This window comes from Hipposideros armiger, unplaced genomic scaffold (assembly GCF_001890085.2).
Source record: "Hipposideros armiger isolate ML-2016 unplaced genomic scaffold, ASM189008v1 scaffold_262, whole genome shotgun sequence".
NCBI classification, from domain to species: Eukaryota; Metazoa; Chordata; class Mammalia; order Chiroptera; family Hipposideridae; genus Hipposideros; species Hipposideros armiger.
The window spans coordinates 137719-163279 of record NW_017731612.1 but is presented as its reverse complement, the minus strand read 5'-3'; the positions used below and the strand labels follow the sequence as shown (position 1 = coordinate 163279).

Below are 25561 nucleotides of genomic sequence, written 5' to 3'. Positions count from 1 at the left end.
TAGTCACAGAATCATTACTGGGAATAATGATAATAACCTCACTTATTGTTGGTTAACCATTCTAATACACAATATACCAGATGAACTGAAACAAGATTAAAATACGAATGCAGGAAATGGAGAAGGAGGCAGCGTCAAGGCTCAAGCTGTCTGACCCACAGCAACCCCGATCGTGGCCCCAGAAATAAAGGCAGAGGGCTGGAGAAAAGAAAGTGGGGATGTCCGCACAGTGGGGCGTTCGGTGTTAGGGGAACTTCATCACTCACGCCCACCTGTGTGAAATTCAAGAGCTGGTGTTGGGTTTGCTCCAGAATTAAGCCAGCAACTATGAGCCGATCTTTTCATTGACTATTTGACAGGAACTTTAGTTTTTTCAGGTATCATTTGCTACGGAAAGTAAAACCGACTAATTCCAAACAGTGGCATTGCACTGGACAGCCCAGTGAAGAGGGGCCGGTAGAGCTCCTCACAAACCTCACACTCATATAAATAACACTGACAGCCAGAAGCAGCCCCAGCCCCACGTACCTTGTAAGTCGACCACGACATCTCTATGACCCGAGAACTCGTAAGAAAAATGGCCGTAGGCCAAACCATATTCTGTGGCTTTGTATTCTGTTTTCACCACTTTTGTGTTATTTGACAGTTTTACAAATTCTCCCAGCATGTAAGGTTCCACACTGATACATCCCTGTACTGTCTTGCCCTCCAAAATCTGAAAAACAGAAGCGGAGGCAGTGCAGCCTAAGGGGAAGGCATGGCCTTGGGGGTCAGGAAGATCTTGCTTTGAACCCCGGATTTGCCAGGCAGCAGCTCTGTTACTCTCTAGTTTGGGTTCCCTCATCTGTAAAGCGGGGAGAAGGGCGACCTTATAGGATCGTTATAAGGATTCCATGAGAAAATGCATGTGACGTGCTTATCATTGTATGGCATTATAATAGAACCTAAAGTTATTATTCTTCTTCTGTGAAAGTGCTCAGAGGCCCTGTCGTGACCTGTCCGTGGTGCGAACTCGCCAGAGCGTGTGGGTACATCGTCCTGGGGCTGCGTGTGACCTCAGCGCCAGCCTTCTGCGCGTGACCCACTGTGTAGAGTCCTTTCAAATGTCCGAGTTGATGTCAGATGTCTGGCATGGTGCTTGGCCTAAGGAAAGTGCAAACTAATGATAGCTATTATTATTGTGAGAAAACTATGGGTCTAGTAATGTCTCTGGCCAAAGTGAAAAAAATCCTGTAGGTGTGAATGAGCGAAGCGTCTTTGGGGCAGCAGAGCTTTCCTATCCAGAGAAGAGAAAAGCCGGTGGGGGTGGCTGCCTTCATATACGGAAAGACATATCTTTGTGAAGGGATTAGCCACCGTGGTCCCAGCAGACAGAGCTTAATTCATGGTTAGAAATTAGAGGAAGACAGATTTGGGCCAAATCTAAGAACTTCCTAACAGAATTATTAGAAAGTAAAAATGTAATGACTACGTTTTCTCACTAAGGCATTTAAGCTATGGCTCGGTATTCGCTTGGTGGCAGGCTTGGGAGCCAACAGATGTGGAACGGGACGCGTGTGTCGTGTTGAGGGGATAAGGTGTATCAGATATGATCATTAGGGTCCTTTCTCTGTCTCTGAAAGTATGGAGACAAGACGAAGGCAAGTCCTCCAAAAGTGCTAACCTGGCCTGTGGGGCCAGATGCCAGGGCCAGCAGGCACCCAGGGCGGAGGGCCACAGGTCCTACCAATCTGTCTCAGCGGGCGAAGCAGGTGGATAGGGAGATAAAGGAGGCTGAATTTTACCAGGACGACGGAGAAAGAAGGTGGATGGCAGGTTGGCGACAGACATCTGAGCTACCGTGTATTTATAGGCGTCTCACCAAAGCCCCACTTCCCTCAGTCTCACCAGCAGTACCGCAGATGGGATGTAGAATATCTGTGTGGGGATCTGTTGCTCATACAGTCTCTTGTTGAATTCTGTGACGTAGTGCTGTGCGGTCATCTGCCGCTGCACGTCGGTGAAGTGGTACCAGAGCCCCTTCGGTTCCTTGTATTCCTTCCCCACATACCTGCAGACGGAGCACAAGCCACGCAGAGAAATGAGACGGCGACCTTACGTACAGCACAGTGAGAAAGTTGAGACCAAAGATGCAAAAATGTCTGTCTGTGCCCTAGACCGTCCGTGTGAATTATCCTGCTTTAGCTCACGATGCACATAATTTTCTTAGAGCCACCTGAGCAATGGGACACCGTTCAGGCCAGCTGACTGGGATGGCTGATTTAGTGTCCCCTTGACTGGACCGCGGGGTGCCCAGGCATTTGGTCAAACATTATTCTGGGGGTTCTGTGCACATGTTCGTGGATGCGTTTCACATTTGAAGCAGTAGATGAGTTAAGCAGATGGCCCTCCCAGTGTGGTGGGCCTCACCCAATCCGCTGAAGGCCGCATGCTGAGGTCGCAGCGTCAGCCTGGGCACAGACCCTCCCTTTGGCATCATGTACCGTTGTTCTGCGGTCGTGTTTTTCAGCAGATGGTTGTTGGCAGTGAGCTTGCTTCTCCTTGGCTGCATTTAAGACTGTTTGCTGCCGGCCCGGGCGCTCTGTGGTTCCCTCTGTAGCGGGGAAGACCTGGTCGCCTGCCCGCCCCGTTTCTTCCCGCCTTTCCCTTTCTAGCCGATGTCCCAATCAGCCGTCAGGAGTTCAAAACGCCCCCGGACATCAGAGCTGAGCCCGGCAGGTCCCCACGGAATGCCTGTTGCGGCCCCACCAGGCGGAAGTCGAAAACCATCAGTCAAATCATCCCAAGGCAGGGGCCACCTGTATTTAAAGAGCGCTGTATTTTGGCAATTTTGGGAAATTATTTATTCAAACAGTCACTTTTTTCTACTTGCTGTTTCTGTTTCTGATCAGACGTATGTTGGGCCCTTTCACCCTCTGCGCCTCTTTGTCTGGTTTATTTCCCATGGGGACCCTTCTGTGCTGTGTCTCAGTTTCCTAGGGCTGCTGTGAGGAAGCGCCACAGACTGTGTCTCAAATCCCATAAGGTGATGCTCTCTCGGCTCTGGAGCCTGGAAGTCCAAGGTCAAGGTGTCAGCGGGCCACGCCCCCTCTGTGGCTTTGGTAGGTCCCCCCTGGCTCCCGGAGGCACAGCTTCAGGCTTGGCCTGGCCCTCTCGGGGTCGTGTCTGTGTCCAGACTCCACTTTCACAAGGACAGTCACAGTGGCTTGGGGCCACCTGCTCCCGTGTGACCTCGCCCTACCCACTGACATCTGCAACCGCTCTGTTTCCAAATGAGGTCACATCTGAGGTCCTGGGGGTAAGGGCTCAACATGTGAATTTCGCGGGACACAGTTCACCCCACAACACCTGGCTGCACCACGTAAACATGTGATTAGGGCAAATTACTTAACATTTCCCATCCATAAGTTCTCTCTACTGTTTGAGGGTCTCCCAATCTCTCTCTCATCTTGTTTATCTTTTATATTATCTGGATTTGGGTAAAGAACAGGGCATACTTTAAATTAAAAGTCTTGACATACAGGTCTTTAAAAATACACAAATGGTGTAAAATTAGGCCTCAAACCCAATGAGGACCACCTGTGGTCACTGATTTTTTGGGCGATTTTAGCTTAAAGTTGTCATCAAGGGCCAAAGAAATCTTTTCCAGGCTTTTGCCTCAGTGGGGTGGGATTTATAAGATAAACTTTTCGTCAAGAATGCAGCTATTCCTGAGTCCCTCGTTCACGTGACACCCCTAACTTGTTTCTGTCCACAGGAACTTTTGTCACTAGCTGCTCCCTCATCCTGCCTGGCCTACAGCTGCGGTGGAGGGCGTCTTAGGGTTCACATTCCCTTGTCTACCTGGATACGCGTCATCTCTGGCCTCAGAGGACTTTCCTGCCTTTTTTTTGGGGGGGGGGGATGGGAACAGTGCTGGGGAATTGGGGGAAGGGGAAGACAAGTTGCTGTCCTTTGGTTCTTCAGTCTAATTGTGGAGGACGTCGCTTCACTGGCCCAAGTTGGCACCATCATTGTGCTCTTCCTGGGTGAGGCAGATCAGTCGCCGGCTTCTGGACGGCCGCTCACTGCGGCTGCTGGCCGCTCACGCTGGCTGCTGGCTACATACGGTAGTCCATGGCAACCCACTGCCACAGGGGCTGCAGCCTACGCCGTCGCCAGCGACTCACAGCAGCCCAGCTCCAGGTTGAGCTGTTTTTCAGCATCTTAGCTGTGGAGGGCAGTGTCACTGGCCCTCATATGTGGGATCCGAACCGGGGCCCTCTGGCATTCCAAGCCAGTTCTTAACCATCGCGCCACTCGGCCGGCCCTTTCCTGCCTTTTTTGAATGCTCATTCATTCTCTTCAAAGTGTGGCTTTCAGAGTTTAACATAGTTTCACCGACTTCTATTTAGCATTTTAGTGAGAGTGTTTAATGCTCTCTGGCCTGCCATGTGGCAGAAGCTCCATTTTTCTGATCTTTCGATTGGGATACTAATGTTTTCCTTATGGGTTTGGGGTTATGCAAAACCACTGACTGTCAGTCAATATGTGGTAACTATTACCAATTAACTATCGAGGAGGAAGAAGGTATAGAAATCTGAACACATACATTTTGGCCAATTGTTTCAGCCATTTCAAAATCTCATAAATAATTACAGTCATCCCTCCTTATCTGTGGGGGGCACGTTCCAAGACCCCCAGTGGATGCCTGGAACTGGGGACAGTGCTGAACCCTGTATAGACTGTGATTTTCCCTGTATGTACACACCTGTGATAAAGTTTATAAGTTAGCACAATAAGAGGTTAACAACAATAAGAAGCAATAACGCAGAATTATAACAATACACTGTAATAAAAGGTATGTGAACGTGGCATTACTAAGAAAACAAGCACAACCGTCCCCCGATAACCGAGACGGCCAGACGTGACCAATGGGCGGGAGTGGGACCGGGTGGGCGCGCTGAGCAAAGACATGAGTCACGTCCCGGGGGGGTGGGGTCACGTGAGAGTTCATCACGCTGCTCGGAATGGCATGCAATTTAAAACTTATGAATTGTTTATTTCTGGAATTTTCTGATGACGGTTGACCAGGGACAACTGCAGAGAGCAGAACAGGGGATGGGGTTCCGGCCAACAGAAAGGAGACCCGCCCGTTGTGCATCAGAGGCATCAGTGTTTCTAAGCAATACCTGCCCAGAGCCTCCTGCTGGTGAAGATAATGAACCCAAATCGCATTTCTTTGTTGGCCTTTCTTCTTCACGTTCAGGTAGTCCCCCAAATATACAGCAGTTTCCTGGGCTGTCCACAATTCGGATTTCTTAGAATATTTCAACAACAGAGCATCTAGAAGAAGAGATCAGATGAAAATGGATCCCATTTTCTAAAGCATGTCACAATTTATGAATAAAGTTGAAGTAACACAGGTCCTAATCCAGTTTATCTGAAACCTTCAACTTCTTTATACATTTCTCAAATTTCAGCCTCTTCTATGGCTACTAATGAGAAGTTAGTGAAGCAATAAGAAAGTAAAGCTTTACAAACATGATGAAGAACAGCCTCTGATTCACAGAGTCTCTTGTTTGTGACTGCAACGGAGTAAGATAAGGCAGGGTTTCTGTCTGAAAGCAGTGGAGAAGAAAACTTTTTAAACAGCAAAGTCCAGAGACCATCCTGGAACAATGCTACCTGCTTGCACCTTCTTGCAATTATCTGGGGCTCCAGGCAACAAAGGCTACACCCACATCAGCTCACACAGACAGAAACACATCCAGTAATTTCACCTCAGAGGTTCCTGGCAACTCCAGGGCCCCGATTCCACATTCAAGCACACCCTAATTTTCTCTCACTTGTTTAAGCTCAGAAATCCAGGAATTACTTGAGAAAACATAGCTACTGTACAACAATGCAAACTCAGCTGGAAAAGGAAAAGATTACAGGAAAAGTAAGGACTGCCTCCACCTTAAAGAAGGGAGAACAGTGCTGGCAAGCAAGCGTCTCTGAGAAAGGGCACCGTGAGCCCCGAGGAAGGGGAGCAACGTTTTGGGACACGGGTTACAATGACGTGAATGACGAGGGACTGAGAGAGGAAATACTTAAAGTAAGATAAGCCTGCAGGCCTGGGGTGGGACCCAGGGGACCTGCCAGGGGACACGGTGACCAGAGTTGGGAGGCCCAGTCAGAGAAGCGGAGGACAGGCGCAGTGACAGGTGCTGGCTCACAGGTCGGGCACAGATGGAGGAAGAAGAAAGGCGGAAATATAGCTCGCTTTGTGTCACGTCAGCTGTGAGCCTTCCTGCCCCCAGCAAGGCTGTCCTCACACGTCGGCACTCAGACACAGCAGCAGAGACTGAGAAATGTGGTTCTCGGCCTGCAGAATCCCACAGTAAATAGGGAAGCCCTAGAGTAAAAATTTTGCTTATTTTGGTAACAACCTGATCTGTATTTCAGTCTGAGTTCAAGATGGCAGGCAAAACATCATTAGGATAATTTGAAGCAGCAGTTGTTACCCTACCAAGACGGGATCTCTGGGGTGGGGCATTGGAGGCTTAAGAGAACCCCCAGTTCCATCTGATGCCAAGACAGAGCTGCTATGATACTTTCGCAGCCAGTGCCTAGCTGACCACGTAGTTTCTTCCGAAACGCACTTTGCATTAGTGTTTTTCACTCAGATAATTCTTCAGTACCTTGGAGGCCATTAATATGTGGTCCTCTGGGCTGACGGAGGAACCTTCTTTTGTTTTTTTCCTGGCTTCGCCATCATTTCTAAGCTGTATTAGAGTTGACTTCCACAGGAAGTGACCTTGGGTTGTCCTTAAGAAGTAGCTGCTAATTGTGACGGAAGGGGGCACCTGACCAATCCACTGGCTGGCCAGGAACCTCTTGGGTGGCAGGCGTAGGGGCAGTCAGCTGGTCCCATGAGAACCAACGGCAAGGGCAGCCGCAGCGTGGGCACGGCCTCCAGACCCTGACGGATGACCCCCCGAGTCCTCTGAGGTTCCTGTCTCCTCACTGCCTCGTGTGTCCTTAGGGTGCATCCCCAGGGTACAAGGTGGCCTGAGGGGCCTCTATTCTTGGGACCCTAGGGTCCCTCACGCACGTGTGAGGGAGGAAGGCGCACACTTCTCTGGGTACCACAGAGCAGAGCGGGCCTGTGTCTTTCATGAGCTGTAAGTGGCCTCCATGGCCGGCTCCCCAGGGGCCCCAACGTACGGAGATGCTGCAGCTACAGGGAAGGCCTGCACTCACCGTACGTCCGGTGCGGTCGGTTGGACTTAAAAACACCCGTGTTCTCCAGTCTCCGGAACAGCCAGTCGTGCCTCACCCCTGCCAGCAGTTTCTCAAAGTCATCAGGCTTTAGGGTGCAGGGCTCGAGGTCATCCCGCCTGGTCATTCCTGGCAACGAGACGAAAGAGCTCCCCCTGGGGTCCAGACAGGACCGGGCCACCCGCCCCCCAGAGCCGCTGGGAACTGAAGGAGATTTCCACCAGCACGCTGAGGAGGAGGACGAGCCGGCGCCCCCGCGGCCCCTGAGCACGTCTCCAGGTCCGTCCCCCTCCTCGGTGGTAGTGCAGTCCTCGCTGAGGACAGGGCAGGGACGGCCGCTGCTTCCGGAGCATCTGGGGGTCTCCATCCCCTGGCCATGCCTGTGGGAGCCACGCGGCCCGGGGTGCCGAGCAGCCGTGTGCTGGGGCAGCTGGCCATCCTCCTCGCCCGTGGGGGCGTCGGGCTCAGGGTCCTGCTCCCTGAGGGAGCCGCCGCTTTGTCCCGAGTCAGGATTTGGAACAGGCCAAGGAGGAGTGAAAGAGCAGCACGCCGTCGTGGAACTTTGGCCCAGAGAGCCATCGGGGATCCCGGGAGGGTCCACTGTGTCTCCTTCTGGGTCCACCCAGGAGGTGCTGCCTTCCGATGTGGGGCTGGGGCCCCTTGTCAGCTCTTCTCCCTTCTCCCCGCACCTGTCCTTGGCATCACAGCTGATTTCTGGAAACTCATCAGTTAGTTCAGAGGTTTCCTCTTCTTGGATCAAAGCATATGTGGTCATGTTCTTGGGCTGACCAGAAGCAGGTCCCAGTGAGGGTCTGGAGCGAGCAGAAGAATCTGTGGGTCCCACGCTTGTGACTTGGGGCGTGTCTTCTAGAGCCCCTTCCAACAGCCCTGCGCCAGGGGCCGAGGACAAGCCTCTTGTGTTATGAGGAGGGACGGCGGTTGGGGGCAGCTGCTTGTGCAGCTGACTTTCGGGAGACTCTGAACTGCCATCCTGGAAAGAGAGGCCCTGAAGCTGAGAAGACAGTGCGTGTGCGGCTCTGCTGTGCCTGCGGGTCTCCGGCTCTTCAGACAGGGCAGCGGGGCACGGAGGGGCCACACGCTGTTCCTGGCCAGGCCCGTTTCCGGGAGACCTGTCAGCAGCACCGTCACTCACTTCCTCCCAGCTCGCGGGGGAGCTGCACCCTGAGGACTTGCTCCAACAGCTGCAGGTCTGGCTGTCACTCGGGGACTTGTCCAGAGCAGCCCCGGTGCCACTGCCATGGGCTGGTGACTCGGTCTCCGTCTCCACCCCACTATCCAAGGAGACCCCAGAAGCATCAGGGAGGGCCCTGGGTCCCCTTCGGGCCGCCTTGAGTGTCTCCTGCCTGTTCTCAGCCATTCTCGGGCCTTTCTGGAAACATGCATTGTCTTCGGTTCCCATGGTGCCTAAGGTTTTCGTTTCTGTTCTTAGTGCTGTGATACACACTGCTGTGTTTGTATCTTCCTGGTTACTCTCGTGTTCACACTTGCTTTCAAACACTTCACACACTGAGGTATGGTGCTGTGAGTAGGTTTCAAGGACTTTTTGAAAGTCCACTTGCCCATGCAGGACGGGCTTCTCTAGCCCGTGCATGAAGCCCACTGGGACATAAGACCTGTCATCGAAACTGGGAAAGCTTGAAACCTGTAAATGACCCTTCACCTGGGCGACGAGAGACATGATCTCCCGAGAGAGGGTCTCTCTGTCCTGCCGTCCTGCCGTAATGCTGACCGCGTATAGCTTCCCCACGGCCTCACCGCACAGCTGCCTGGCCGCGCCGACCGCCTCCGTGTCCCCGTGGAGCCTTCGGTGTGCCGTGGTGAGACCGAACGCAGCTTTGAGGAAACTGTGAAGCTCCTGTTTTCCAGTCACTGACTCGTCGTGTCTCTTGGTGAGGAGGCCAATTTCAAAGGCCTCCTTGGCCTCACACACATACACGCGTTTCATTCCTGGAGGACAGTTCTGAGAACTACCATACGACAGCAAGCATGTGCCGCGGATATTCTGCATAAAACACCAAACACAAAATTAGGCATTGCGCTGAAAACTGGAGGTGAAACAGGAAAAGTTTTGAGTTCCTGGAGGACAGTCGTTAGAAATAGTATAGAAAAATAAACACTATGTGACAGCAGTTATGTGCCACAAATATTCTAAGGAAAACACACAATCAAACGTGCACTTAAGACCCCGAGGTCCTTAGCGAGAAGCAGGAGGAGACACTGGGGCCTGTGACTGGCTGGCGGGAGGGTTAGCAAATGAGCTTCACTGCACCCTGCTGTCACCTTGACACTTTTTCATTTGTTGCTGTTGTTAGTTTGAGCGAACAGCGTTTCTCTGCGCACGTAAAGCTGCGACATGTAAACACATCGTGCATTTAAGTCATGGGAACGCAGGGCAGTGGCTTCCAACCCGCCCCTGCATCTGAGCCATGGGCGTGGTGCTTCCCAATTAAATATTTCTGGGAGCCAACCCCAGAAGGTGCGTTTCCAAGATCGAGAACCCAGGAGCGTGGATTTTGAAAAAGCTCCTGGGTGACTTGGGATCGCGGGAGCAGACACCTTTGTGTCCCCGGGCTGAAGGCACGCAGCTCCCACCGGATGTGGCTGCTTTGACGTGACACCTGCTGCCTGATGTCCCCCCTCCCCCCGTCTACCCCAGTGTCCAGTGTCCCCCTGCACTCACCATGGCTGTGAGCACGAAGAGGGGCGTGTAGGGACTGAAGGCAGCGGCCAGCTTGCAGGCCTCCGCGGCCGACAGCAGACGGTGCTCAGACTCGTTCAGCAGGCCCTGCAGGGAGCAGGAGGCCACGTGAGCGGCCGGCCACTCTTCTCCCGCCAGCAAGAGGCCGGCTCTGAGAGGCCTTGGCCTGGCTTTCAGCTCTGAGGGACGCCCTGCCCCTCCTCACGACCAGTTCAGGACTGTGCGGGAAGGAGCCAGGGGCACAGGCCCCTCACCACCCCGGGGGGCCACACGGGCGGGGACACGCCTGCCCACACCAAGGGGTCACACAGATTCCTTTGTTCACAGGAACTGCACACAGTTTGCAGCCAGATTAACTGATGCTTTCTGAATTGTTCTTGGCAAAGAGCCCTTTAATATATGATTTCACAGCAATTAAGACTCATTCATTCATTCGTTCTGAAGTTGTATTCTGAGTGCCTCCGCGTGCCAGGCGCTGTTCTAGGCCCAGGGAGCCTGCCCTGGCCCTGCCTTCTGTTGGCAGGAGGGGCTCAGTCGATACACAGAGTGAGATACATTGTATCTGAGATGCGATCAGTGTCCCGGGAGGAAACACTGTGGGGAAGGGAACACGGAGGAGGGAAGGGAGACTGCAGTTTTAAACAGTTGCCAGAGACGACGTCACCGCACAAAAGGGACATTACCCCTTCCCGTGTTTGTCTGGCAGCAAAAGCAACGCCTCGCCGAGAGTCAGAGCTGGGCATCCTTGTGCTACACTCGTTAGGCTGAGTGCGGTCCTATTGTCACTGTGGTATTGAATAAAAATGGCAATATTGACGATAATATTAGAATCTGGATTTCGGTGGAGGGGAGCCGGGCGCCAGGCTGGCCAGGGACCTGCTCCTGCCCCAGGCCCCCCCCCCTCACTGCCCGTGCACGCTGCAGGGGTCACCTCGTTTCTCTGGACCTCAGCTTATTTTTCTCACATTTCACTCTACCTGCCTCGTAGGGTTTTGTGTGACCGTAACACGGACAGGCATGCTCTGTGAGCAGTAAAGCAGTCTGTCAGTGTTAGTTACCGTTATTATTAAGGGTAGGAGGCTGGACAAGGGACAGGCATTGTCATCAGCAAGGATGATAATTAGGGTTTGAAACTGTTACCCTTTTACTTAGTCATTGAAACGCCCCAAGTGAGGAAATTGAATTTTGTGGTGATTTGAAAGGAAATAACTGGGCTTCAAAGCAGTCATCACTCTGATGATGTCATTTGTTCCTTCACCCGTCACTTTTTGAGTACCCTCAGTATGTCCCGTACTGCACTGGGTGCTGGAATAATAAAGCAAATAGGACACATAGGAACTGTCCCCAGGATGCTGACAACGCTAGAGGGGGGCACGCAGTGCCCCCAGACTCCTGCAGAGAAAACGAGGCTGGGTCCGTTGGGGCTGCCAGTCTGCACCTGGCTTGGCAGCTGATAGTTACCAAGTTCATCTGTGAGTTGCTTTTAAACTTTTCGTACTCTTTCTCGCTCATGGAAACAAATATGTCTGCCAGGATCCCCAGCGACGTGGAGATACCCTGCAAGGGAACACAGGCAATTCACGGTCACTCACGGCTCTCATCCATGGCCAGCCCGCCCTGTGGCCCGCTGCTCACGACCACCATTGCTATTATGACACTAGGAGCACTTTAAATCAGGTGCCACAGGGCTGGAAAGATCACTGCGCCCTAGGGACACAGCCCGGTTGCGACAGCCACTTCCCAGTGGCCGCTGACTTGTCCACACTGCTCGGCCCGGGACTGGCCCTCACGGGGTCCCTGTCTGTCTGTGTCGTGTGAGGCTGGGCTGCCAGTACCTCTTGGGACATACAGTAACTTGTGTCCCCACAGTGTCAGAGGACAAAAGTGCCGGGTAGGAAAGCAAACGCTGTGTCTCGGTTTCTGGAGTAAAGGTGCTATGTGAGCATGTGACTGGAGGCTTCACTCGCTCAGCGCGAGGATGGCGACTTCAGACTAAAGCAGCTCGGCTGCTTCAACTTTCCATGGAGCCACACAAAGGCTAAATGCATAACAAAAAGAAGGTGGCTCAGTACAAATAAGCAGATGATCGATAGTTACAAGTCAATACAGAAACACTAAGCACGTGCCAGCCGTCTGACTACCATCCAGGACAGAGCAGTCACGGGGGACGTCACCAAATGTCCCTGGTCCTATGTCCATGAAGGATCAATAAAAATGGGACCAATAAGATTAGTAAGCGATACACTGAACTGTGCCATGGGAGATAACCATCAAGACAAGTCTAGGAAGGGGGACCGACCTTTTTATCTGGCTGAGGAAGGGTCCAGTATCCGGCGATGGAGGCCCACGTGAGCTCTGCTGCCTCGCACCACATCCCTGAACAAAAGGGGAGACGGCGGCCGCTAGCGCCCGTGCTCTCCTGACGGAGAACAGCGTTGGAAACCAACACGGGGCGAAGATTCACCAGGTCCTGTTAGGAAGCTCGGGGCTGGATCTGCCAGTGGGCCTCCGCAGGTTCACACGGCAGTCCTCCCCTTCGCGGGGAGCCGTGAGAATTAGTGTGTATTTCATATATAATCCACCTCAGTACAGAAATCATTACCTCCGTGGGTTGTAATTCCCACCCTATTAAATTTTCAAACACTTTAGTTTGCATTTTAACTATGATTGGGGCCCTGTGAACCTCCCCGAACGCAAGGGGAAGGTGTGGGGTTTGGGGTGAGAGCAATGCTGAGTGTGGCCTTCCCGGTCAACACACACGCGGGTTTCTTTTGCTCCCAGAAACGCGTTTTGTTTTGTTGATGCCACGGCGCCCTGGGGCCTTTCGGGGGGGGGGCGTGAGGGGCGCACCTAGCGTTTGCAGAATTTGCCCTCGGATCTGTATGCAGACCGACTGCACCAGGAGCTTGTCGCTGTCAGTTCCTGTACAGCCAGGTGCCTGTGACAAAAGAGGGAAAGAGAAGCGCGTTTGCCTTGCGTGATTCCGGGGATCGTTTCCACGCCGCCTGTGGGAGAGGCGAGTCCTCTCTGGGCTGCGCTCCCAGCCCCTTCCCCTGGGCCTGCACGGCCTCTGGGGGCCGCAGCCCTTGTCCCCTCCACGCCCAGCCTCAGCGCGGGCACCAAAGGCCCCGGGGGAAATTTCCCGGGCTCGTGGGGTTGTCCTTGGACGGGGACGCGTCCCATCCACCCGGGTGGGCTTGGCTGTGGCCGCTGCCGGCTGCACACGCACCAGAGGGCGTGGGGGGCCCGGCACGCGCAGCCTTTCTGGGGAGCGCAGGGCAGGCGCCCACGGGCCCGCGGGCCGGAGCCGGACGTGCGTGGCTGTGGTCAGGCCACGGGCAGGGTGAGGGCCCCGGCTGGGCGGCCCCCGAGGAGTGGGCTCCTGTGTGGACGTCAGGCTGCCAGACGCGGGCGAAGGGCCGGGCAGGCGGGTGGCTGGACGCCGCCGGTCGGTCGCCCTCGCTGCGCCCCGGCTGTGGATCCCCGCGTGTAGCACACGTGCGTGTGGCAGTGGTGCCGGCGGCCACACGTGAGGGCTGTGCGGGCAGTGCCCGCCCCACGGCTCCCCACTGGGCGTGCCCGGGACCTTATATCCGCGCATATTGACCTTAAAAGTCTGCTGGAAACTGTATTCAACTCATTAGGAAAGTTGCCGACTTAAACGTCCGGAAACTCAGACGAGCTGGCTTGAGTAGTTTGTACCCAGCTATTAGGACTTGCTTCCTTTCATATATGACTAAATATCAAAGGAAATCCATTTCAAAATAAGTTTTTATGGACGTTCTGGAGTAGCAAAATTTATTTTCTAAACTATGTAAATAATCAGACCATAAGTGTATTCTTCTGCACTCCCAGGCTGTTTCCTTTCACGGTTCTTTAAAGGCTGCGCTGAGTCCTTTCTGAGCTGTCGCCTGCTTTGACCACTGTCATTCATCAGGTAACACACAGGGGACTGTCAGAGGCCTTGGTCGCTGCACTGCGTTTTGTTTTTAGTTAGAGGACGTGGAGCCCGAGAGAAAGGAGCACCCCAAGCCACCTCCTTCATGGGTGCAGGGCAGGTCCCAGGGGTGCTGGGGTCACCTGGCACAGCCACGTTAGCTCCTGTGGGTGTCAGGCGGGAGCTCAGGTGGGCTGAGGGTGGAGGCCGGCTGTGGGCCCTTACCTGCTGCCCCGCGCCTGCTGACCAGACTGCTCAGGATGTACTCGGCCTTCAGGAGTCTCCCTAAAAAGAAGCAGCCAAGGCCACAGCTCAGGCCTGGGCACCGCTGTGACACCTGGTCCCTCAGCTCCACGGCTCGCACGTTGCAGCAGGACCCGGCCTGTCCTGCAAGCATGCTGCTCTTTCTAAACCGCAAGTTGTGGGAAGACATACAGTGCTTAAAAAAAAAGATAAAAAGAAACGAAAAGAAATGGGAAAAAAGAAAAAGAAAAGAAAAGGAAACCAGTATCTGAAATCATGGGATAGGGTCTGATAAAATTCATTCATACCAGTGTCTAAAAAGAGAGAGAAATAACATATAATACCTATTTGAATAAGTTTTATGTAAGCTATTTCTGTTCTTAAAAGTTGTGTTTTCTAATTAGTTTTGCTGATATATAAGACTGGGCATTTAAAAATATGTTGATCTTGTATTCACCAACCTTGCTGAATCTCTTAATTCAAATAATCTGAATTTTTTGAAGTTTTCTATGTGGAATTTAATAATTTTGTTTGTTCATTTCTAATGTTTGTGCTTATTTTTCTTTTCTTATTGCATTGAGAGGACTTCCAGGTCAGTACTGAGTAGAAGTGGTAATAAGATGCATCTTTTTCTTGACTTGATTTTAAAAGGAATATTTCTACTTTTTCATCATGAGTTTTGCCAAAGGTTTTCAGTTGCTTCCTTTCATCAGGTTAAGAAAGTTGTGTCTGGTCAGTTATCAACTTATTGTCTTTCATTTCCAAAATCACCCTAATTGTGTGTGTGCTTTTTAGTCTAACTTGTGTATTTACTAAATTCTTTACTCACTACTGCCTTTTGTATTCGCCACTCCATTTTTGTCGGATCAATTTCCTCCTTAGCAAAATACATCCTTTAGTGTGTGTGCGTGTGTGTGCATATGTGTGTGTATGTGTGCACATGTGGACATGTATGTGTGTGTATGTGTGTGAGAGGGAAGTGTCTTAAGAGTAATAAGCATTTCTAGTCTTTGTCTCAAAATGTCTATTTTGTTCTCACTTTTGAATGATGATTTTTGCTGGGCACCAAATTCTAGATTGAAAGCTATTTCCTCTTAAACTTTTTTGTATATTCCCTTGTTTTCTGGGCTCTGTTGTTGCTGACGAGATGTGTTTTGTAAGTCTAAACATAGTTCCTATATAAATAATCTGTCTTCTCTGTTTCCTTTAAGATTTTCTCATTGTTTCATTTTTTTTTAGTGTACCACACTGTGTTTAGGCGATTTTTTAAGGAAAAAATGTGCTCAAGGCTGGATGTATTTCTTCAGTGCAAAGACACTGTTTTTCTGCAGCTCCAGCCAGTGCCCCGGAAGCCCCATGGCCAGTTCTCATGTGTCCCAAACCCCTAACCACCTGAATATGTTCCTGAGCAGGTGTAACAGCAGGAGGGAAAATCCTGGAACTGGAGATTGTATTTAAAGAAAAAGCTAGAATGAAGCACAGAGAGTTAAGTGGATGAAAATATGAAAGAGAACTTTTAAAAACTCAGAGAATGGAATGAAAAAAGCACTGAGCATAATGAGACTTCCAGGAGCACGGACTGGGTGTGTGGCACGGAGACGGGTGACTATGTCTTTGGGGAGATTGCTGTGGCCTCTGTCCGTGGCTTGGGCACAGGGCGAGCCCCAGGGCTCCTCTCCGGGCAGGCTGGTGGGGCTGCTCCATCCCCCTTCAGAGTCCCAGCTTTGTGCAAATATCTCACCCTCGTAGGCCCACGGCGCGCTCTCCTGTCCCCGCACAGGGATTAAATGACAGTGCGATGCTTCGGGCCCTGACGCGTTTAATTCACCGCATTCTGCGTTGGGAGAAGGTTTAGCACTTGCTCACTTGTTGGTGGGACTGGAAGTCTGAACCTTTATCTCTGTGTTCAAAGGTCTCGTCTCCTAATTTCAGGCAGCAGAGAGCTGGGCAGGCCCAGGACACCTCTCTTGCCCTGAACCCCACTGTGTTGAATGTATGGCCTTTGAAATGCATTCTGGGTGGACACCAGGGGCAGGGTCAACGGGGACGCCAGGAGGCTTGCTGTCCCCTTTCCTCACCCCTAGTCACACCGCACATCTCTGTCACTTCTCCATGCCAAGGTCCCCAAATGCTGACTGGTGACAGCTTTTTCCCGGGCACTTCCCCTAAGTGCCTCTGTCCCTGAGACGTCCAGTGGTAGAGGCTCAAGAGATGATGGGGGTGTAACTTTACAAATAAGCACTTAGCTCAGAGGCTGTGTGCCTCATGTGGCACTTGTGACAGTGTCTCTGAGGAAATGACAACCCCACCTGCTGGGGAATAGCTCTGAGACTTATCACAGATGCACGATGTGAGTAGAGACACATGATGGTCATGATGCCATCAAGCTCATTGGTTCCCAGGACACCACGTCTCCATGGAGACGAAGGAGAAACAGACAGAGAAGTGGAAACCAGTGTGGCTGTGTGAGGCAGTGCTGTCACATGCTGCTTCCCACAGCCGTGGTGTCCAGGCCACAGCAGCTCTGTGCGCCCATCGGCCCTCCCCTTTTCTGTCCCCACAGAGCTCTGCCACTTGTCATTGCCACCGGATGCCATCAGGAGGACCACTGGTCGGTAGGGTTCCCTTATACCCCAAACATTACAAAATGTCCCAAATCAGGGGTAGTTGAAGAAAGAAATCTATCCTAAGTTCAACTCGGTCTCTCAGTTACTCTAGAAAAGTAAATAATGAAATGTGGACTGGATTTGGGCTCAGCTGCGAGAACTGGCAAGTGGACAAGCCCAGGCGTGTCCGTGTCCCACTGTCTGTCCTTGTGTGTAGACAGCAAGTGTCCCATTTAGTGCCCTTGGTACCATTCCTTTTCATAGGAAATGAAGCAAAGATATTTTAACCTCTAAAAGACCAGAGTTACAGCTAAAACCAGTCTAAAAAGTAGCGAGTCCTGTTTCTGGGAAGGACAACGGTGCCTTCGCTTCGTCTCTGTCCGTTCACTCATGGAAATGAGAACTGCAGGCCCCACGTTCCCAAACCCCATGGTTACCAGTAGTTTAAACAATTCAGGGGTTCTGTGGAGATGGGCTTTGCTTTAATAAGAGCAGGCTCCTCGGCCCCCGCCCCTCACCCTCACATCCGAGTGAGAACATCCGCCTGTTTTCACTCGCTTCACAGTGACAGAAGGAAAGGGAGGCTACCTCAAGGCTCCGTCAGGGGCCGTAAGGAAAACCCTTGCCTTACTCCGGTGCTGCGTGGGTCAACTCTAGTGTCAGCACGTCTAGTGGCAGAAGGGCAGCAGAACAGCAAAGAGAGAGTGGGAGAATTCTAATGCGCTTTTTAAAGGCTCCTGGTCAGAAGTACAGAGGTACCTCGTCTGAAAGCAGCAGGAGAGGACTCATTCGAAGCAAAGGCTCCAATTCGTGTTTGTCACACCCTTTCGGTTTTCTCTAAGGCTCTGGCCGAAGAAGGCCTGTGTGCTGGTGATGGAAGGCAGCGGCCACCCCAGTCAGGGCGCTCGATGACGCGGGACAGGACGGGCAGGAGTGCGCCTACCTGAGTTGACTGACACTCGGGCCTGGCGAATGAGCACCTGTGGGGCCATCGGCGTGGCTGGCCAGAGCCTGTGCAGCCCCTTGGCGATCCGCAGCAGCTGGCCGGACAGGTCGAGCCCATACAGGAGCCGGTCGCTGAGGAACAGGATGGCAGCCGCGGTGTCACCGTCCCGGGTGAGGATGGAGGCCTTCAGGGACACCTGGGGACATGCAGAGGCAGTGAGCCCACAGAAATAATGCAGCCAGCAGCGAAGCAGGCGGTCTTGGGACCAAGCCGAGTCCTCAGGTGTTTTTATCAAAACCAGAGCAACAGCAAAAGCCAGAGCAGGAGACGAGGCACTTTATTAGGTGACTGAGCCACGGAATTTGGCTGTGGAATAATGCACTATTTCCTTTACTCTGTTTTCCCCAGGATACTTCTAAAGTTATATACAAGTGATAATACATATTTCCTGTCATTAAAAATTCAGACACCACAAATATGCAAAGCGCCCCTTTGCTCTGCACCCCTCTCTCTGCTCCTTGACCTCTGTCTCAGGAAGGTGGGGTTCATCCAGGTGGCAAATTTGAGCAGAAGAAAGCCGGCACACGCGGCTCAGCGGTCCTCCCTTCTTGGGAACAGGGACTCTTCTCTGCTCACCTACACCCCACAAAGCCACCCGATTTGAGGCGTCGTGCTCGGCCTAAGAACTCCTGTGACTGAATGGAGAAGTCAGCAATAGTCTGGGGTTCGTGTCGCGGATCTGTGTGCTCTAGTCCAGTCACAGCTTCCAATTTAGTCTGTGTCAGAACCAAGGCGGTGTCTAATCTCTCATCCGCCAAGGCCTTCGGTTAAATATCACCTTTCCCCACAATCCAGGAGGCGTTCCTTACCGGATCCTCGCATAACACCCCCCCACCCCCAGTAGCCATTGCCCGACGCACCATAACCCTCTCTGAGGGTTACAGCTCTGCCCACTGTCCCCACCTTTGAAGCAGCTGTGTGTTTTGCCACTTGACCCTCCCCACACCCCAGCACCAGCTCAAGGCTAAGCTACAAGTAACCACCGGCCACATGGCTCCACGACTTCAGGCCTCACTTGAAAAAAATAAACTAAAAGAAACAAAGAATTTGCCAGCTGTTGCAAGATGGAAAGAAGCAGAAAGTGTGGTGTAGCTAAGCTACGCTCATGGGCTGTTACCCACACCCAAGATCCAAGAACGATGCCTGAGTCCAAATCCACTTTTTACGAGTGCTGCTCCCCTGTGATCTTCATAATAACATGTGCCCCGTTTCAGCGAGCCTCTGTCCCTTCCAACTAAAATAGCTGACTAAAGCTGAAATGTTCAAAGCTTCTATGGAGGCATGTCAAAGCATCAATCTGAAAAGCACACGTTTTAAATGGGAACAGTTCATTCATTTGACACTCACAAAATGTAAATTTAGAGATGGACAAAAAGACTGACGGTTTTCTGGGTGCCCAGCCCTGTCAATACGCCGCTCTGCACCAGTGCACAGGAATCGCGCCTTTCGCTTTGCGGCCTCAGTTGCTGGCTGCAGAGCTGCCTTCCGCCGCTGCCAGGCCCCTGGCTGCGCACCTCAGCTGCGCTTGGGGCAGGCTTGCTGCCAGTCCTGCTCCGCTCCCCAAAGGGGCATCGGCCGACCTCCTGGGGTGCAGCCCAGAGAGGCAGGCTGTTCTCTGCAGGCGGCCCTGCACCCCTCCCTTCCTGATAGCCATGCTTTCCATCTTTGTAGCAACATCTAGTTGTTGTTTTTTTGTTTTGTTTTGTTTTGTTTTGTTTTGTTTTTAGCTGAGCCATTCTGCCACCTGATGGCAGCTCAGCAACAGCTCAGCTCTGGCCAGGACTCAAACCGCTGTTGCTCAGAGCTCACAGTCTTGAGCAAGCTCTTAACCAACTGAGCCACTCGGCCGGCCCTAGCAACACCTAGTTTATGAAAAATGTTTGCACACGTTATCTCATTTAATGTGATAGTAACTGAAAGAGCTAAGCCAGGTAAGGGAGCTGAGGCTGCGAGGTTACGTGACTTTCCAAAGCTACAAAGTCAAAGGGCCAGGGAGGAGCTCAGGCCTCTATCTTTTTTTCTTCTTCTTTTCATTGTGACAAAAACGCAGAACATGAAACTTACTTTTAAGTGTACAGTTCAGTGGTGTTAGGCACATGCACCTTGTTGTGAGCCACGTGTCCAGAGCGGCTTCATCCTGCCGATACGAAATTCTGAGCCCATTACACAGCAGCTCCCCCACTGCCTCCCCAGGCCCTGGCGACCACCATTTCGCTTTCTGTCTGTATGAATTTGACTATTCAAGGACCTCATGTATGTGGAATCATACAGTTTTTGTCTTTTCGTGACTGGTTTATTTAATTTTGCACAATGTCCCCAAGGTCCATCCATGTTGTAGCAGGTGTCATGATTTGCGTGTTTTTAGACTGAATAATATTCCATTGTGTGTATGGACCATGTTTTGTTTACCTGTCATCTGTGGATGGAATTTTGGTTGCCTCCATGTCTTGGCTCTTTTAAATGCTGCTGCTGTGAATACAGGTGTGGAAATCTATCTTGGAGACTTTGCCTTCAGTTCTTTTGGATAGACACCCAGCAGTGGGATGGCTGGGTCATCAGGTAGCTCTGGTTTTAATTTTTTGAGGACCCTCCATACTGTTTTCCATAGAAGTTGCACCATTTTACACTCCCACCCTCAAGGCACATAGTTCCAGCTTCTCCATGTCCTTACTCAACACGTGAGGAACTCGAGTCTCTTGAGGGTCAGTTTTCGTCTGCTCTCCCCCATGGTCTGATCGAGGAGGTGTGGAGCAGTGCTTCATCTGGACACAGGAAGCTCTTTGGGGCTCGGGCTGAACTTGCGGCTCGCTGAGTCCACACAGGGGCTCTGAGCGACCCACAGCCCCTATTCTGATGAGAAAATTCTAAGGGAAAAAAAAAAAGACAAAAAAATCCCCAAAAAATCTCAATTGAAAAGAGTATTCTTGTTATGTATTTTAAAATAAGAGAAAGAAAGGAAAACTATTCAGAAGATGGTCTTTAATTTCGGTGTCTTGAAATTCTTTAGTGAGAGCTGGTGCCATGAGGGCAAATGATGACTTGGCGATCGCCGGGGGTTACTCTACCTGGGCACCCCTCCCTCAGAGCTGCAAGGACACCTGACAAGCCCACTGGAACCTCTGAGGTGGTCATCCTGAGTGGATGAGGTGGCACTTCTGGGGGTCAGGGGAGCAGCACAAGGCAGCAAGTCCAGAGCTCTGCAGAGGGTCCCTTTGAATCCCCAGCGATTTCTCATCAGCTTGTGCAGACAGGACATTGACCAAGGCCAGGGACGGACCACCTGCCAGGAGCAGTGGAAACCATCTCCTGGCTTCACGCAGCTGTGTCTCCAGCAGCAGGGGAAGGAAGTCTCGTCCCCGGGGGGGTGGGGCAGAGTTTTAGAGGGTGTCCCTCCAGCAGTGACACCAAAGTAAGCACAGGGCAACTGGCTCTGGGCAGACTGCACATTTAAATGCAAACTTGGAAAGGACCTAACTATTTCCTAACTTGACTGGGCCCTAGAACAAAGCTCTAGAATATCCATAGGCACACAAATTACCCACGATCCTGCAAGATGAGATTTATAATGTCTGGCATCCAGTGAAAAATTACCAGGCATGAAAGAAGCCCATATTGCAGAGGAAAAGAAATCAATGGAAAGGGACCCCAAACTGTGTTTTATAAGAAGGTAGAGTAAAAATTAAGTGGAAGTAGGGACATGGGATATATAAAAAATGATCCCAATCAAACTTCTAGAAATAAAATATACCATGTGTGAGCTGAAACCAGAGGTATCTGAGTTTGGGTCCTAGAGCCACCATTTCCTTCTTCAAGGACGAGGAGTCTGAGTGACCTCAGCCGTGAAATGTGACCACACCTGTCTGCCGGTGGCCTAGAGGAAGTGCAGACCAAACGCTCAGCACGGGGCCTGGTGCATTGTGGGTGCGTAATAAGTGACAGGGAACATCACGGGGGAAATGGGGAAAAGAGTCAATTCACACATTTTCACGCTCTTGTGCAACAAAGGAACAAGCAGAGACAGGCGCCTGCGTTACTGGCGGTGGATCCGCAGTAGAGCAAGGAAATAATAGACCACGCATAGAACATCTATAAGGCTCAGCTCGGAAAATGGCGAACTTTCCAATTTTCAAAAACAGCTTCCTTCCCCCTACCAACTCTGAGAAACGAGGTTCCTGGAAATGAGAAGAAAAGGGAAGCGCTTAGAGGGGATGCGAAGCTCCAGCGGGAGCCCTCTGCCCAGCGCTGCTCCTGGCGGTCTCCGCGGGCGCCCCGCCCCCCCCCCGCCCGGGGACGGCTGCTGCAAACACCCCATCCATGTCCCGCGAACGCGCCGTACATGCGAGCGGAGAACGTTGTCTCATCTATTTTTCCCCCTTCCATTCTTAATAGATTGGAGCACAAAGGCCTGAGAGAGGGTGACCCGCCAGACAAAGGCCCTTTGAGCTCCTTGGAAAGCAGGCCTGAGGACGATGGAAGGGGTCCGAGTGGCCCTATTATTCCCACTTGCACTAATTAGACATTTTTCTGTCAGCTATTGAGCACTGCTGAGAGGCCAAACTCACTGAATTCATGTCTAAAGTGTTTACAGAAGTTTGCATCTGTTTGTGTCTCTTCAGGAGGAAAATAAGCACTTCAATAGCTTTGTGGGGACTCTAAAGGCAGCCCCGACCTGGGGGACGGTCCCCACAGCTGCATAATGTAAGCCGGCCCAGAGGCGCCCTGGCATCGCTCTCCAAGCCCAACAGACGAGTGCAGGGAAGTCAGCTCGGCCCGCTCTCCCGCCCCATTGTCTCAGCCCCGTCCTGGGAACCGGCAGCCTGCTGTGCTCCACACGCAGATTTGGTGGCCTTCATTCTCGCAGCCCCTCTCTCTGAGAAATTAATACCCACTTTCATTTGCTGCCAAGTGAAGGGCAAGTAAATTCCTCAGCAGCAAGAACCCACCACCACCGTGGGGGGAGTGTCCCCAAGTGAGGCTGGGACTGTGACTTCAGGACAGCAATGAAAGAGGCCAGAGTTCGGCAGGATGGATGTTAGGAGAGTCCCCACAGGGAAAACGTGCCAGTTACGCAGATTAACACGAAAGAGTCCTCACCCCCCAAGGGAAAGAAGAAGGGACAACACACACTGCCAGCCCCCTGGCCACACCGCAGTTGTGGGAAACGGAACTGCGACTGACCACCCCTTACAGGGGACTCAAAATATGATCTTTTTAGCAAGTGTCACAGTAACAGAATTTGTGTTGGAGCAACACAGAACAGCTCAGGATAAAAAATGAACAAGAACTCTGCCCCTTTACCTGTCCTCAGCTGACTAAGGCAAAGCTGTGCCAATGGCCACCAAACCGTGTTTTTCTGCTGAGCAATCTCATTTAAATAAAAAATGGCCGGGTTTCCAGACCACTTCTCCCGACTGCACACACGCCCACAGCTGGTTTCCACATCTGCGCTCAGGGTGGGAGATGTGGGTTCTGACTGAGTTTATGGAACAAAGGGGACTTCCCGGACGGTGAGGACGCTGAGTCAGGTGGTAAAAGACTTAAAGCCCTCCATGAGATTTCAATACACACACGATGGAAAAAGTGCTACAGAGCCTTTTCTAAGTGCTTTGGCTGAACAGCAGCACAGAAAAGTGTGAGCTGGTTTCATGGCTCCTGGCGTTGGGCCAGCCCCTCCCCACGCCGAGTGTCAAGTTTGGGTCCCACTACGGGTTCAAAGCCATGATGTGTTCAGGGCAATGACAACGGCAGCTGTTCTCAAGGGGGCTGGGCAAGGGGCCTCGGAACAGGAGCCATCTGGCACGGCAATTGGCAGGCGCAGTGTGAAGGGGATGGCTGCCTGGCAAATCCTGAGATGCAAAGGGCGGGCGCCGGGCCTCATCCCCACATGAGGAATTAGCAGAATAACAGGAGAGAGGTCATTGATGCCTGCGTAGTGGTGCCCCCACGGCGGAAGCCCCGCTCCAAGGTCAGGGGAGCCTGGCACCCACCTTTGCCCTCCCGCTGGAAGGGGGACGAGAGCCCAGGGCCCCCAGCGCCTCATCCGTCCTGCCCTTTGCTTTCCCGACACAAGTGCAGACTCTGTACTTCCGGGATACGGTTATAACCTGTCTCTTCACGTCAACACCTGAAGATGACGACACCTTGAGTGGCCTGGCCCTGCCTTCTCACCTCCCTCCCCTCAAATCTGCTGTAAAGAGCACCAGCTGTCTGTTAAAAGAGCAAGAAACCAGCCTCAGAACTGATGAGCACCCACCTGGCCCCCGGGGCCTCCCTGTCCTGGCTCCGGGCGTCCGGGCCCGCTGACCAGCCCCGGGGCGTCCAGCATCCACACTCAGGACCCACCGGCTCACCTGCCTCTGTCGCCTCCTTGTCTCCAGTGACCTCGTTCCACACCCAACCTACCCCCGAGCTCCCCAAGCTCCGTGGGACCTTAGAACGTGCCATTTGGGGACAGCACAGGTGGAATCTCAGTGCAGGCATTGGATGCTCCCTCCTTTGTCTCCTGTCCTCCCAGCTCCCCCTACCTCACGGCCCAAGTCCAACACTCCTGCAGCCCTCTGGGGACTGTCCACCGGCCCCGCGGCTTTTTGTCATGCCACTGGCCCCCTCAGGTCCTCACCTGCTCTGACACCCCATGCTGCATCAGTGAAAAGACCTAAAAGCCTTTTGACTCCTTTCCCCTTGCTGTCTCTACCACATTTGTCTGGCAATTCCAACCATGTTCACTGTTAAGGGAGAATGCTGGCTTCATAGTAGAATCACCTAGCGGGGCTCTTACAAATCAAGATGCACAGACGGCACCCCAGACCAGCTAAGCCGGAGCCTCTGGAAATGTACCCAGATGTGAGAACGCAGGTGCTAGCCTGACCTTCACCCCTCCTCCACCCCCGCTCTGTCCTCCCCCTGGAGCTGAAGCAACTTGCATGGGGAGGTGACCTCCTTGCCTGCAGCCCCCCTCTCCTCTAGCCCTGCTCCCCGTTCTGCAGTGACAAGCTGAGTTTGGGGTGATGATGCCAGCCCTCTGTCCCGATACCTACAGCTCCATCCTCCTACAAACTTTAGAACAAAGGCTGCTCTTTGCATCTCTCTTTCAATTGGTTCTGAACACAGGAGGGGAAGGTGAGTGTTATTTATTGGCACCGAAATTCCCAAATTACATCTAATTGTCTGCCCGACCTGAGCTTTTACCGAAGCAAGTGCATGTGGCTAGAGAGACACACAACCGTGACACAGGCTTTGTGACCACAGCCTGAAGCTGGCTGTCCGCACGGCCTGACCGTCTGGCCACACATGTGCCTTCTGCTCTTCTCCCGGCGTCACAGCCGTGACTTCCTCACCCTTGACGCACGAGCTTCTTATTTTACTATGAAAATCCTTGCTTATCCTCTCACCCCAGCTTGCCGGCCCTCTCGCACTGTCACCCGTGTGTCCCCTCTCTTCCCGCTGGCAGGCTAAGGCCAACCGCCACTCATACTCAGTCCTGCCCTCTCTTCTTTAGGACATTCTGCCTGCAGACAGCCTGGTTCTCTTCTGCATCAGTGATTCCTCAGCTCTACCGGACCATTCTCATCAGCATACAAACCTACTACTGTAAGGCCTTCCATCTAATCATTATACTAAGTCTTCCTATCCATGAACATGATATATGTTTCCATTTATTTCTATCTTCTTTAATTTCTCTCTTCAATGTCTTATAATTTTGAGTACAGGTCTTCGACTTCCTTGGTTAAATTTATTCCTAAGTATTTTATTTTATTTTTTATGCAATTGTAAATGGGATTGTTTTCTTAATTTCTCTTTCCGAT

At 52.1% G+C, this 25561-nt stretch overlaps 1 protein-coding gene across 1 annotated transcript in view; it reads right to left on the bottom strand.

The window, feature by feature from the left end:
- ALPK1 (alpha kinase 1) overlaps positions 1–25561 on the bottom strand; it is a 41538-nt gene that overhangs the window by 3262 nt on the left and 12715 nt on the right. Inside the window, 11 exon segments of the mRNA XM_019656596.1 lie at positions 529–715; positions 1888–2050; positions 5172–5325; positions 7228–9268; positions 9947–10051; positions 11426–11521; positions 12264–12340; positions 12815–12881; positions 12883–12902; positions 14127–14186; positions 17694–17892. Coding sequence (XP_019512141.1) covers positions 529–715; positions 1888–2050; positions 5172–5325; positions 7228–9268; positions 9947–10051; positions 11426–11521; positions 12264–12340; positions 12815–12881; positions 12883–12902; positions 14127–14186; positions 17694–17892 — 3169 coding nt within the window.